The sequence below is a fragment of the Dermochelys coriacea genome, chromosome 7 (genome assembly GCF_009764565.3).
Source record: "Dermochelys coriacea isolate rDerCor1 chromosome 7, rDerCor1.pri.v4, whole genome shotgun sequence".
NCBI lineage: Eukaryota > Metazoa > Chordata > Testudines > Dermochelyidae > Dermochelys > Dermochelys coriacea.
Genome location: NC_050074.1, coordinates 125,059,109 through 125,073,318, shown reverse-complemented (window position 1 = coordinate 125,073,318; position 14,210 = coordinate 125,059,109). Strand labels below are relative to the sequence as shown.

General features: G+C 57.3%; 1 protein-coding gene across 2 annotated transcripts in view; it reads left to right on the top strand.

Annotated features, from left to right (window-relative positions):
- KCNIP2 (potassium voltage-gated channel interacting protein 2) overlaps positions 1–14,210 on the top strand; it is a 140,832-nt gene that overhangs the window by 62,013 nt on the left and 64,609 nt on the right. Inside the window, exon 1 of one of the 2 annotated variants that reach the window (XM_038411787.2) lies at positions 6,080–6,312. The exons of the other annotated variant lie outside the window; for it this stretch is intronic. Within the exon in view, the coding sequence (XP_038267715.1) occupies positions 6,225–6,312 (88 nt within the window). The 5' untranslated portion in view covers positions 6,080–6,224. Of the gene's footprint in view, positions 1–6,079; positions 6,313–14,210 lie in introns of those variants that run through there. 2 annotated transcript variants of the gene reach the window in all.

The following is a 14,210-nucleotide window of genomic DNA, read 5'->3' as shown; positions in this document are numbered from 1 at the left end:
TCCTGGGCTCCCGTGCACACCTGCCCCCTCCGCCTCCTTCCCCGGTGCTGCCTCGGGCCAGCCCCCGTCCTGTGCCCGTCTCTGTCACACTTCAGCTGCATCCCAACGGGTCCAAACCCGAGCGCCTGACCTCTCCTCCCAGTCCTGCCTGCTGCCTCCAGCAGGGCCGCCCTGTCGCTCTGGCCTCCACCCTGACAGGGCTCGTTGATGCCCCCTGCCTCGTATGGCCAGGCCATGCCTAGGACTTGCAGCCTCTTCCCCTACGACATCTTGAAGAGCCAACCTGAGCTCTGCCCCCACCCCCAGAGTACCACTGCCATCCCTAGCACGCATGTTGTGCCCTGCCTCCCACCATTCCCTACCTCCCCCTGCCCTGAAGCTCTCCGCACCAAGCATCCCCATCTAACTCTGCGCTCCCCAGCCCGCTCCACTCCACCAGCAGTGCCAGCCTCACCCACCACCTTGCTTGCCACCTACTGTGGCCGGGGCTAGTCTGTAAAGCCCCACCCTGGCCTCTTTCACATGTTCACCATATGGGTCCCCAGAAATGCACTGGCACTGTGCAGAGACAGGAGCCTTCTGGTCTGCTCTGCCTGCATGATCTATCCCTTTTCCTCGCCCCCCCCCCACTCCCACCTCTGTCTGGGTCATAAATTCCAAGGCCAGAAGGGACCACTCTGATCTTCTAATCTGACCTCCTGTATAGCATAGGCCACAGAACTCCCCCTCCCCCCCCCCCCCCAAATTCCTAGGGCAGATCTCTTACAAAAACATCCAATCTTAATTTCAAGTTATATGCTCTTTGAGGCAGGGACTGTGCCTTCTCTTGTAATTGTACAGTAGGCTGTAAGCACAGCTAAAAACACACTGGTAACAACTGAAATGTTAAGAGTTAACTTTTTTTATGGTGGTGTCATTAGGTTTCAGAGTCAACACCCCACCAAGGTGAACAGGAAGAGCTCATGCCTCTTTTAAAACTGGTCCAGCTGTTTTTTGTGGTTTCAAATGAGCCGATCGCTGCCATGTCTGGACACCAAGGGACACAGAACTTGTTCCTCCCTTGTGCTGACTGGGGGTTGCATTCGGAGCGAATAGGAGGGTGAGATACATGGATATTGCTAAATGAAAACAGAAATCCTGCCAGAGAAGTACCTGAGTGAGCCGCTGGCCTGTTCAGGCCCTGACTGATCCCTGCTGGGGCTGTGCAGGCAGCTTTGTTAGGGCAGGGTTGCTCAGGACCCATGGTTGTTACTGTAGGGTTGCTCGGGTACTATGTTGTCGTGGGGTTGGTCAGCCCAATTCTCTGTGCACTAGCTTGTAGGCTTACTCGGGAGCACTTGCCTGTAGGCATGGGTTTGTTATTATAGGGTGCTCATGAGCACTCAGCTGCTGTTCAGGCATTCATTCTGGTGGGGAAACACAAACCTGACGGACGATGTACAGTCTTCCGCCCACACGCGGGGTGGGGCGGCAGGCAGCATATCCCTGGCCGGTGCATGCTGCACTGGGGTGTTGGTCTAGTGACCCTGTGTAATGAGGCTGGTTCTGGCAGGACCCCACTGAGCATTTCAATTCAGGACAAATTGCTTCAAGCAGGGCAGTCACAGCCCAAGGCTGGGGCTTCTGTGTACACCAAGGCAAACCAAAGCAGCCAGACAGGGAGGACTTTGGTTTTACCCCATTAGCTAACCACCAGTCACACAAGCAATTCCCTTAGACACTCCAGTTTCCCAGTATCACCACCAGTGCCACTTGTTATGGGGACAAATGGTTATGAAAACCAATACCCCAGTAAAAGAGAAGGTTTTCTTGATCCCAAAGGTCCAAGCCTTAGACCCAGGTCAATATACAAATCAGATCTTGCCCACAAATCACGCTCTCTAAAGGATTGGCAAATCTAAAATCTAAAGGTTTATTCATAAAAGGATATAGATGAGAGCTAGAATTGGTTAAATGGAATCAATGACGTACAGTAATGGCAAAGTCCTTGGTTCAGGCTTGTAGCAGTGATGGAATAAACTGCAGGTTCAACTCAAGTCTTCTGAGAACATCCCCAGCTGGGATGGGTATTTCAGTCCTTGGTTCAAAGCTTCAGTGTAGCAAAGTCCCTCCAGAGGTAGGAAGCAGGACTGAAGACAAGATGGAGATGAGGCATCAGGCTTTTCTAGTCTTTTTCAGGGGTAAGGACCCCTCTGGGTTCTGACTGTGGGGAAAATTACAGCAAAATGGAGTTTGGAGTCACATGGGCAAGTCCCTGCACACCTTGCTGAGTCTCAAGGCGTGTTTGCCTTCTCTCAATGGGTCAGTTGTGTAGCTGATGGTCCTTAATGGGCCATCAAGCAGGCTAGGCAGAGCTGATACCAACTTGTCTGGGGTGTCCCCCAGAAGCATAGCACACAAGTTTGAAATACAGACAGTATAGAGCCAATATTCATAACTTCAACTACAAAAATGATACCCACATATAGACAGCATAATCATAACCAGCAAACCATAATCTTGTCTGAGATACCTTATTTGAGCCCCTTTATACAAGATTTGGTGCCACTATAAGACCTTGGTTGCAACAATGATTTATACGGTCCCAGATTATGTCAATAACGTCACCACAGATGGGATCACGTGTGGGGATCAAACCTGGGACCTCTGGCTGGACCAAGCATGAGTCGAGCCCATGAGCTGGGAGGCAGTCACGGACTTGCATGTGATCCGGCCACTAGAGCAGGGCAGAGAGCTGTAGTGTGGTTATAACCGGCTAATGGGAGATTGGGGGAGGGGGAGTGGCTGCAGCCTGACCCAGCTGGGGAAAATAATCCAACCCCCAGCTCCTGTGTGGCAGGTGGTGATGCCAAGGGAGATGGAGGGCAGTGAGCTGCTGCCATTGGAGAGGAGCTACTCGGAGACCTGCCAGGCGAGGGGCTCTGCTGTGGGTGAAGTGGGTTCCACGTATCCCACCCATCACAGAGCTGTCTGAACCTCTGACCTTCCCTTCCGTCCCCTGGTGGCTGGCGTCATGTGATGGGTCCCAGTAATCAACCCCCTTCCTTGCCTCCCCCCAACCAGTTCCTGTGACAATAAGGCAGAACCCACTAACTTAGACTTTCAGCCGGTCTGCAACCAGGTCCTTACCTTGCCTCCATTATCACCAGGCCCCATGTAACATCATGGAGCAAAAAACTGGCTGAGACCGTAGGGTTGGTCAACGTTCATCATGGCAGGAGGCTGGCGGTCAGTGCCTCTGTTGCTAGGACCTGTATCAGGGCCGGCTCCAGCGTTTTTGCTGCCCCAAGTGGCAAAAAAAACAAAACAAAAAGCCCTTGCCGCTGAACACGGAGATGGAGTGATGGTGCGGCCGCTGAATTGCTGCTGGCAACCAAAGAAGAGTCCCGTCCCCACCGCCAAATTGCGGCCAAGCGCGAGAGACGCTGTGACAGAGCGGCCACCGAATTCCTGCCACCGCTGAGGGTGGATTGCCGCCCCAGAGCCCGCCTCCTGACGCCCCTTTATGTTTGCCGCCCCAGGCACCTGCTTGGTTCGCTGGTGCCTGGAGCCGGCCCTGGCCTGTGTTTAATATATTTATTAATGATCTGGAACGGGGGGTGGGAGACTTCCAGATGACACAAGGTTATGTAGGTTGGGCAGGACCAGAGAGACACAAACCCAGCCAAGGGAATTGATAACATGATGGCAAGTGAAACACACTGTCGATAAATGCATAGTAATGCACGGTGTGGGAAGTACTCAGACAGAGGCCAGGCAGAGTTGTTGTATAATTTTGGATATATAATGTTGTTTTTTAAACTTTTTTGTTTTGATTTTAAATTTTCATCATTGTGGGAAACCCCTCGGGTGCATGACAAGCATGTTATGCCGGTAGCTACTGAGATGCAAAATGTTAAAACTTTATCATTGGCAAAACCCAAATTGTCGATATCCCATGTCAAGAAAATATATAAAGTAAATTATCCTTTAAATAGACCCCTAAGAGGTTCTCAGGCAGCACTGGTCTTAGTCTGATCAGCACCGATGGAAATATTTTTCCAGTGGTTTGCGCATATGGTGAAATCCAAGTTCACTGACATTTACTGAAAACAATCTAATCCTTCCACACCTGCTCGTACATTATCTAGGGCCCTAGATGAACTGTGTGAAAGGCACCGGGGCTCACTGCTGACAGCTCAAGGAGACCTCTTCTTACTGTGCACCTATAGCTTTAAAAAAAAAAAAAAAAAAAAAAAATCTAACCAGGTGTTAGGATGCATAAGGAAGGGGCTAGACAATGATCTGGGGACTATTCTAATGGCAGCAGATAAATCACTGGTGCAGCCTCATCTGAATCCTGAGTGCAGGTACGAGCACCCTCCTCACACGGAACTGGAATGGGGGTGAGAGGAGCAACAAGAAGGATCCAGGGCCTGCAAAACTCGCTTCCAAAGAAAATGAAAAGAAGGGGTGGGTTACCTTGGGGGGGCAATAAGAGGAGCGATGAGAAAAGTCTGTAAGCAATAACACACCTCGAGCATGGGAACTGTTGGCCCTGTCCTGTAACACATGAACCTGGGCATTTTCACTTAAATGAAAAGGACAAAATGCTTTCATGCGGCAGGATTAGCATGTGGAACTCACTACCACAGGATGTCATTGAGGCCAAAAACTTAGCAAGATGCAAAAAGGGACTGGACATTTTATATAGATAAACTGCCCCTGTGTGACACCCTAGCCCTGACAGGGCAACTCCTATTGACTATGGTGGGGGGGCATATCCAGCATCCCACCAACACACTGTCACCAGGGCACCCTGGAGCCTCTCTTTTCCCCTCCCCCTGCCTCTGTGCCGTTTCTCTAACACACCCCTCTGGCTCAGGGCAATAACCCACACGCTGCCAAAGGCCGAGGGAGAGGCTGAGCCCTGGGTGTGTGTCATGGAGTCCCCGGGCGATGCTCTGCAACTGCTCCCTTCGAAGCCAGGCAGGATTCTGGGGGAGCCTCCTCTCTGGGAGCAGCCTGTCTGCAGGACACACAGCTCCCCCGGCTCCCCCCTTCCTGGGCCTGACCTCGGAGCATCCAGCATCCTCTGCCCCTCCGTGCGCTTCCCACAGCCAGTCCGCCCAAGTGGGGTCCTGGGGAAGCTAGAGGGTCCTGCCTCCCAACTCCGCAGTCAGACGTGACTCTCAGCCAGCCAGGAAAACAGAACGTTTATTAGACGACAGGAACATGGTCTCACACAGAGCTTGTAGGTGCAGAGAACGGGACCCCTCAGCTGGATCCATTTTGGGGGGCAGTGAGCCAGACAACCCTGTCTGCACTTCACTCCATGCCCCCAGCCAGCCCCAAACTGACTCTCTCCAGCCCCCCCCCCGGGGCTTTGTCCCTTTCCCGGGCCAGGAGGGCACCTGATCCCTTTGCTCTCTAACCCTTTAGCTCTCACCTTGCAGTTGGGAAGGTCCCAGGCCATCACTTGCCAGGAAACAGGGTGTCGGCCATTCTCCGTGTCCAGATCCCGGCATGCACCTGCCCTCTAGGGCTCTGCAACGATCATACCCCCTTATCCCACCCCCTAGAGACTTAAGAACGGCCTAGGGGAAACTGAGGCACCCCTACACTATTCAGAGGAAACATTAAGAACAGTCCCGCTTCGTCCCAGTGTGGGGTGGGTAAAATGTGTCCAGAGTGGGGTCTGCATAGGGCACTGGGGGGGGCTGGCTGGCCAGCTGTGCCCTACCGGGGGTGGGGGGGAGGGAATGGGCCCTGCCCGGGGCGGGGGCTGGAGGGGGGGCTGGGTCCGCCCCCGCCCTTTTGGGGGGCAGGAGCATCCTCGCCAGCGCCGGGAGGCAGCCGGGGAGGCGGCGGCGCCCCATTGGTCAGCGGGACCTGTGGAGTCTGGCCGTTGCCATGCCGACCGCGGCATCCCGCCCCCCCTCCCGGCGGGGGGGGCCGGCGGGGCAGAGCCCGGCCACAGGCGGCTGCGGGCACGGACCGGCCGGGCCCCCCCAGCGGCGCGCCGGGGCAGCGGCTCCTGCGCCCCCGCCCCGGACTTCCCGGCTGGCCCCGGGCCCTGCGGCGGCCGGGATCGGGGCCCTGGGGCTGGGCGGGACCCGCCGCCGCCGCCGCCGCCCGGGGAGCCGTGGTGCCGGGGAAGGGGAAATCCGGCGCCTCCCGCCGCCCCTCGCCCCGGCCGGGAAGGGGTGTGGCCGGCTGCTGCCCCGGCGCCGCCCGCGGGCACCATGAGCCGCTGCCCGCGGCGGTGCCAGAGGCAGCTGCGGAAGGTGATTCGCGGCTTCTACCACTTTGTCACCGGGACCCTCTCGCAAGGTAGGGAGCCCCGGCGGGGTGTGTCCGGGGCCGGGGGGGCCCTGCCCTGCCCTGCCCTGCGTTGGCAGCCTGGAGACTGGCAGCGGGGCCGGAGGGGGCTGGAGTCCCTTTCCTGGGCTTGTCTGGAGTCTCTTAGCAGTGGGGAAGGGGGGGAGGTTGTCAGAGCCCCCCCCACCCCCATGGTTATCGGAGCTGTTTCGGGGGCAGGCGGCGTGGTATTGGGGACTACAGAGGGTTCCGTGTCTGGAGAGTGGGGGAAGGGTTGCTACAGAAATCAGATCCGCTGTGGGATGTGTGTGTGGGGGGGGGGCGGATTGGGTCATTCTCATGCACACACCTGGGGGGCACAGCACTGGGGATTGAATTGCAGCCTCCCCCTGCCCTGCCCCCCAGGAGAGATGATCTGGGGGGCTTGGGGCATGGGTTGGGGACAGGGATCCAATCTCCCCACTGCCCCCAGACCAGCGTCATGTGTATGGCTGGCCCCAGCCCTAGGGATTGCAGGCTTGGGGTCAGTCCTCGGGGAGCCCACGCCCTGAGCACTGGGAGCAGGTTGTCTTTGACTCTGAGTTACAATCCAACCCTCCCCTTTCCCTGGGTCCAGGAGACCAGCTGCTGCTTCCCCAGCCGCATCAGGAGAGACCCCCACCCTCCCTCCCTGGCTGGATGCGGTCACCTGGGGCACCTCAGCGATATCATTTAGCAACAGTCAGAGACCCGGCGGGTGACCCCAGGACTCCCTCTGCCCCACAGGAAAAAGAGGTGAAGGCCTTGGCCCCTCCTTGGACAGGGGTCTTCATCCCCCTGCACACATTCGCTGCCAGCAAACCCAGCAGCCCTTCCCCCATAACAGGCTCTGGATTGCTCTGGAGGTGTCTCTTGTAGGGAGTGGCGTCAGTCGTGCCCAGTGGCATGCACGGCTGGCAGCGCTGAGTGACTGGACCCTGCCCCTGCCTCAGGGCATCTGCCTTGCTTGAGAGCCCTCTGCGCCCTCCGGATCCAGCGAGTGCTAGGCAGGCTGGTCGGGCTAAACCAAGAACAGACCCGAACCAGCCTGAAACCCCGGACTCTCCTATTTGTGGGGCTTGCTGAGCTCTCCCTGGTCCCATGCCACCCCTGCCCTTGCAGATCCCACTTGGCCAGAGGCTGCACCTGGGCTCTCTGGCCCGGTGTGCAGAACTAGGTCCTGCTCGGCGTCAGCACCTGTAGTCGCATCTCCAGCTGTGGTTCTCCCGTTCGGAAGGAATCCGCTGTTCCCCATAGAGCTGGGGATGCACCGCTGGATGGGGTCCCCTTCTCCTGGAAATCCCTGACTGGGAAGCCCTGATCTCTCATCCCTGCACTGGGGTGAGACTCCTGCTGCCCCGAGATGCCCTGTGGGAGCCCTGGGTTTGATTCCTGGCTCTGGTGTCTCTCTCCCTGGGGCTGGCGGGGCGGGTGCCACGAAGGCAGGAGTGTGCTGTGCTAAGTTGGGGGTGCTGAGGGAAGTGCATCGCTCTATAGCAAGCCCCTTGGGCTCCGTGCGTCGGCGCTGGGTGAGGGCATGAGACTTGCAGTGTGCCCCGGCCCGTCACTCCGTCTGCCTTCGTCGCGTTGTGAGTCTCATTCCACAGGACTGTCTGTGGCAGAGGCTACAAGTGACCCACCTCTTTGGCGCTGTGCCTGGCGCTGGGCCGACGGGCTCTGATTTCACATTCAGCAGCCGTCCTGCCTTGGGCAGGGAGCCTGTCACGTCTTGGGAGCCGAGCAGGCTCAGCGCTGGGAGGAGCGAGCGTGCAGCGTGGAATGAGTTGGATGACTGTGGGGTGGCGAGGGGGGCGGCCTCTCTCCTCAGCTGGTGCTGGCTCCTGGGTCCCAGTGCAATGCTAGGGGGGGGCTGTGCTGCTGGAATAGCAGGGGGCGGGAGCCTATTATGGGCCATTCTCCTTTCGGAGTCAGCTGCTTCCAATTGGGGGCTGGAGGTGCCTTCTTGGTCAGCAGCAGGCAGGGATGCCAGCAGGGGTGTGAATTACAGCAAACCGCTGCCCCCAGGAAGTGGCACCGGGCTGTAAGCAGTACTGGTGTGGCTCTCGCTGGCCCTGCCTCTCCTTCCTGTGGCTTTTGGACCAGGGCCAGTGGGTTTGTGCTGGGGTGAGTGAGAAGAGCCGGGGGCCCATGGGAGGCCAGCTCTCCTTTGCTCGTCAGCTGTCCACCTTCCCCCGCCACGTGGCCTGGTGTTGGGCTTGGCTGCTGCAGTGACGTCCCTGCGGGCCTTTCAGAGGAACCTGTGCCGGCCCATGTTCTGTGCCTCGGTGGCCGGGAGGGTCACGTAGCTGCCTGCTCCACCCCTTGGGCCAGCTGCAGCGGCACTCAGCCAGCCGGATTGCGGCATGGTCAAACGCCTCCACAATCGTTCCCCCGGTGTACTCAGCGCCGTAGGTGGCTGACGAGCCGGCGAATGCAATCCCCCGAGCCAACGGGAAGTGCAGCCATTTGGAGCCCAGCCCGCTGAGCTCCTCGCTCTGCATCAGGCAATTACAGCCCCATCCGCTCATTCTGGAGCATGGCGACAACTTCCCGGCCTCAGCCCAGAGCATTGCCACAGGCTAGCCTGGCCCACGCCTCCAAGGGGCAGCCTGGAGAACCATCGCGGCTGGTTCCCTGCTGCTTGCGGCAACTGGCTCTTAGTTACACACGCGCTCCCCCCTTGTGAGGGGCTGTGTGTGTCCGTGTGTGTCCATGCTCGTGCAGCCAGGGTGCTATCCCCAGAGAGAAGGGGAAGATGACGGGAGCATTCCCCTGGAACAGTCGGCAGAGCGACCTTCGCTTGCCATGTGTCCCTGCTGACGTTGTCCCCTTACGGCCCAGTGAGACGGTGACCTTGGCCTCCGTTAGCTTGTGAAGGTCCTGGAAGATGCATAGTGCCCGTCCCACAATAAGTGGGGTGGGGCAGGTGGCAGTGTTTGGTGAGCCGGGGTGGGAGCAGATGGATTTTAGCGGAGGAGATGGCTCGTCTAACGCCCTGCAGGGTTGGTGGGGGGGCAGTAAAAAGCCAAGCCAGCCTGATGGATCTGCCGGCATTGGGCAGAGCAAGGAGTCTCTGCAATCTTGATGAAATGAGCTGTAGCTCACGAAAGCTTATGCTCAAATAAATTTGTTAGTCTCTAAGGTGCCACAAGTCCTCCTTTTCTTTTTGCGAATACAGACTAACACGGTTAGTCTGAAATCTGCTACCTTGGTCTGTTCTTTCTGACCTAACATGGGCTCTTACCTCTGCAAGGGCTTCAGACGCTGCTGGGAACAAGGCATCCCCGGGGCTCTGACCGGGTGTGCTGAGCTGTGGGGCTGCCTTGCCTGCTGTGGGCCTTTGCCCCCGCTCCTTTCAAGGGGCTGGTGCAGGGCTCTTCCCCTCTGAGTGTGCCTGGGGATGATCCTCACCCCTCCCATCTCACCCTCCCCCTGTGTGCTGAGCAATCATGCTCTGCAGGGGGGCTGCAGGCTGTTACCCCCTCTCCCCTTCAGGGTTTGCAAGGCAGCCTCAGCTCTTTCAATGCCAAACTCAAGTTCGCAGAGACCCTTCCCACCCTCGCCCCACTGCAGGAGCCACTGGCCCTTTGGCAGTGCTTCTAGCCATCTGGCACCAGCTCTCAGGGCTGCAAGGACGGCACACTGCCTGCGGAGAAACCGGCTGAGACCCTCTCCAGCCCCCCCCAGGCCACGGTGCAGCTCTTGGTAGCTTCCAGCTAAGGCTGGCTGGGACCCGGTGAGCTAGAGGTGAGCGGCCGCACATATCCCGAGCTGTCTGGTTCCAGCCCTGCCTCCTCCACAGCCAGGGAAGATGATCACACCAGCCCCAGCTGGCCAGGGATGGATCCATGAACCTCAATGAGGCTGTAGAAGACACGAGAGAGGAATCTCTTGACATCCCACCCAGCCCCTGTGTCCCCCGGGCAGCGTGGGGAGCTCCTCGCAGCTGGAGGAAAACAAGAGCTGACCCCCCTGTGACTGATGCATAGCTGCGTCTCCTCAACTCTCCAATCTGGGGTGCCCTTTAGGCTGCTTCACTGTGAGAACAGCCACTCCCCGTCTGTTCACACACAGCTTCCAGCATGCAAAATCACTCCCAGCTTCTAGCCAGCCACTCCTGAATCATATTGCAGAGCAACACCAGCAAACTCCCAGTCCCAGACTTGTACTGTGCATCTTGTACTGCCCAGCTCTGTCCTTTGGTGTAATATAAGATCATGGAAAGGCCGTCATTTCATTAACAGAAAATGAAATGCACAAACCCTGTTATCTCAACTGGAGGTTCCCAAACACTTCAATCCAAACACACGCTGGCTTAGAGAAAACAATTAAAATAAGTTTATTACTACAGAAAGATAGATTTTAAGTGATTACAGGGAATGAGGCATAAAAGCCAGAACCGATTACAAAGAAATAAAAGGTAAAATGCAAATTGAGACCTAACTTAACAACCTAAGTGAATTTAAAGCAAAAGGTTTCTCTCACCATATGCTTACAGCAGTCTAGCTTGATCCCCTCAGCTAGGACCCCTCTCCAAGTTCAATGATGCTTCCTTTTCAAATGTTGTTGATGCCGTGAGTAGAACTGAGGGGAGAGAGGTGATCTGGGACCTCTGTTCCTCATTTTTATATCTTTTCCTCCTCTTTGAGAATCATTTCCAGTTGGGTTCAGGCAACAGCCAGTCTGTTTATGTGGGACCCCCTACTGTTCCTTTGCCAAGATGTAAATCTCTCGCTCACACCTTTCTTCCTGCCAAAGAATGGCTGCTTACCCAAGTGATAGTTCATGTGATTAAGATGATACCTGGCTGAGGCGTAAATGTACCTTTGGTCTCTGAGGAACTGGATTTGTGCCTGCTTTTCTAAACTTGGAGCAGGTCTCAGCAATGTCATACAGTAGAATCTTAACTTTTCATACGATGTTGCCACACATATTTTACCAGGACACTAATGTTCAGCAGATTATGTGTTTTCCACTGACACCTCACAAGGTATACTTTGTACAAAACTTATCATGGACTGGTAAAAAGGGTGAACTTAAGAGTACAGTACGCTCCCATTCGAACCCCAGGCCCTGTGAGTGGGACAATTAGAAGGGTCACCTTCAAACAGCTGCCCTACCCTGCACAGCAGGGAATGGGGAGAGGGAGAGAGAGGGTTAACTGAAAATCCAGGAGCACGCACTTGTCTTCTCTACTCCCTCCCTAAACAGGGAATGCAGCGTCTCCCTGAGGACTAATGGGGGCGAAGGCCCAACTTCCAGAGCCTAAGCCTCTAGGCGCTTGCTTCTCTGAGGCCATGAGAACTAGAAACGTTCTGATTTGTGAACTGACAGGGGAGGTTCTCCCTGTAACGCTGCCTGCAGCTACTTGGGTGCAGATACGTGGCAGGAACCAGCCACAAACACCACATTGGCTGTGAGTTCTGCACTTAGATCTCACCCACCAATTATCAAGTGTGAGCGAACTCCTCAGGCACTGGAGCAGCCTGACCAGGGGGTCCCAGACAATCCCCTTGGGGTCTCCGGTCTGTCCTGCCTCCCCAGTGAGCTGCCTTTGTGACAGCTGGGCCCTTGCACCAAGGATCCCAGCGATATTCAGGCTACTCCCCATCCCAAAGGACCTGTCACTTACCCCAGGTCAGTTGCACCTTAGATCTCGCACTGGAGACAGCGCTGCTGGCGAAGCCTAGAATTACCTATAGAATAAATCTGATGATCTTTTATAAATAACTCTTGTTTCCTTAAAGTGAAAGCAGAACTGGGGCTTAAGGAACACACCCAATGTGGAGAGACTCCTGATCTTATAATCTCAGGGGCTGGTAATACTGGGGCAGCTGCGCCATGAATGGAGAAATGTCCGTGTCTCTGCGGCTGTTTCCACAGAGCCCTGGCTGATGGGGGCATGGGCAACGCTGGGACCTGTGGTACTAATTTTCCAGGCCTGTCAGTGCGACCCTTCCCTGGCTGCCCCCCGGCCATTCAGCTGCACATTCCTCTCCTTGACTTTGCTTGGGTTTTGACGTGGCTGTCTCAGGCTGGGCGTGAATCCTGTGTCCCATGCCCTTAGAGAAAGGGGTTTGGGCTGGGTTAAGAACCCAACTATTCGTAAGGTGGCTGGTGCTGAGCCCCCCTGCCCCCCCCTGCACCAGCCAATGTTCCCTCTAGTTTTTTACATCCATGTGCGGAATAAGTTTAGTTATGTGCATGAATATGGAGGTGATGTGTGGTGGGGGTGGGGCCGAGGGGTTCAGAATGTCGGAGGGGCCTGAGGGCTGGGGCAAAGGGCTGGGGTGCAGGGGTGTGGGCTTTGGGCTGGGGCTGGGAATGAGGGGTTTGGGGTGAAGAAGGGGGCTCAGGGCTGGGGCAGAGGATTGGAGTGTGGGGGGGTAATGGCTCCGGCTGGGGGTGCAGGCTCTGGGGTGGGGCCAGGGATGAGGAGTTTGGGGTGCAGGCTGCCCCGGGGCTGTGGTGGGGAGAGAGGACTCTCTCCAGCCCTCTCTCGCTGCAGCAGCCTGGGGCTGGGGGAGCGGCACCTCTCCCCAGCCATGGTAGCTCTGAGGCTGGGACTGGGGGAGAGGTGCCTCTCCCCACCTGTGCAGCCCTTGATAGCCAGCTGCCCGGCCATGTGACTGTGCAGCTTAGCTGTTCCCTTGCCCCACTGGGACTGCCTGCGCCAGGAGTGGCTCTGCCGCATCTCGGGACTGTCTGGGTGGGGGATCTGTCCCAATTTCTTCCCCAGGAATCCCGCACTGGGCCAACCTCCCCAGCAAAGCCGGGCAAAGCTGCGGCCGGCATGGGTCTGCTGGAGTGCTGCCAATGCCAGCGCAGCATGGCCTGTCTGCATAGGGGATCATGCTGCGGCTGGCATGGGGCAAATCCCCCACCTGCCCGGGGGCTTGGTGAGATCCCATGTCTTCTGGGCCAAGGACGGGGCGAGGCTGGGGCAAGAGAAATGACTTAATCAATTTACCAGGATAAAACTGTGACTTCAGCGCCCGAAAATAGAACGGCGCCGATATCTTCCTGTGCTGATTAATAACATGCCCCGTCTCTGATTAGCAGCTGGGTAATAAGGGAGCAGCTATGACCTAAATTTAACTCTACTAATGGGTGATGGCCCAAGAACCAAAAAAAAAAAAAAAATCTATCCACCAGCCCATCCCCTGGCTGCATGGCCCAGGTCCCACCCTGCTCTGGGAGGAGGCCGGGCCTCCCGCCAAGGAGCAAAGCATCCCGGGGAGTCTCTGGAGCTGCCCAGGGCTAGCAGCAGCTGCCGAGTCAATGGGCTGTGGCCCCTGTGCGGCTCCAACCCAGCATGGGAGCAGAGATACAGTCCAGCTCCTCTGGGGCTTGTCTCTGGGGGCAGCCAGTGGGGCCCCCCTGCAACACCCTGCCCTGGAGTGCGACCCCTAGTGCCTGGGAGTCCCCGGGGGAGCAGGGCGGCTTGCCTGGGCCATGCACAGGATCCCCCGAGAGCCCCTGCAAGCGTCTATCCCCTGCTGCCTTCCTCATGCACCCCCATGGCAGTGCCGCGGAGGGGGTGACGGGCCAAGGGGGTCCCAGATGGGGGGAATGACTGATCTGCAAGGAGGCTGCATCCTGTTGCGACCGGCCAGGGTGGCGATGGAGGGAACAATGTTCGGGGGCAGCTCTCCCCCCGGCTATCTCTGTGACACCCCCACGCCACCCCTCACCCAGCACCCGTGGCTGGCCATGCCATTGGCTGGTGGTCCTGGCCCCAAGAGGGGGGACTGCGCGGAGATGGCTCTGACGGCTGTGTCTGGGTGAGGGGCCCTGCCCTCGGGCATGGCTATTTATACCCCGCGCGCGACAGCGGACTGGCGAGGTGGCTAATTTTAGCTGGGTGGCAGCGCTGTGCTTTGGTGGTAGCA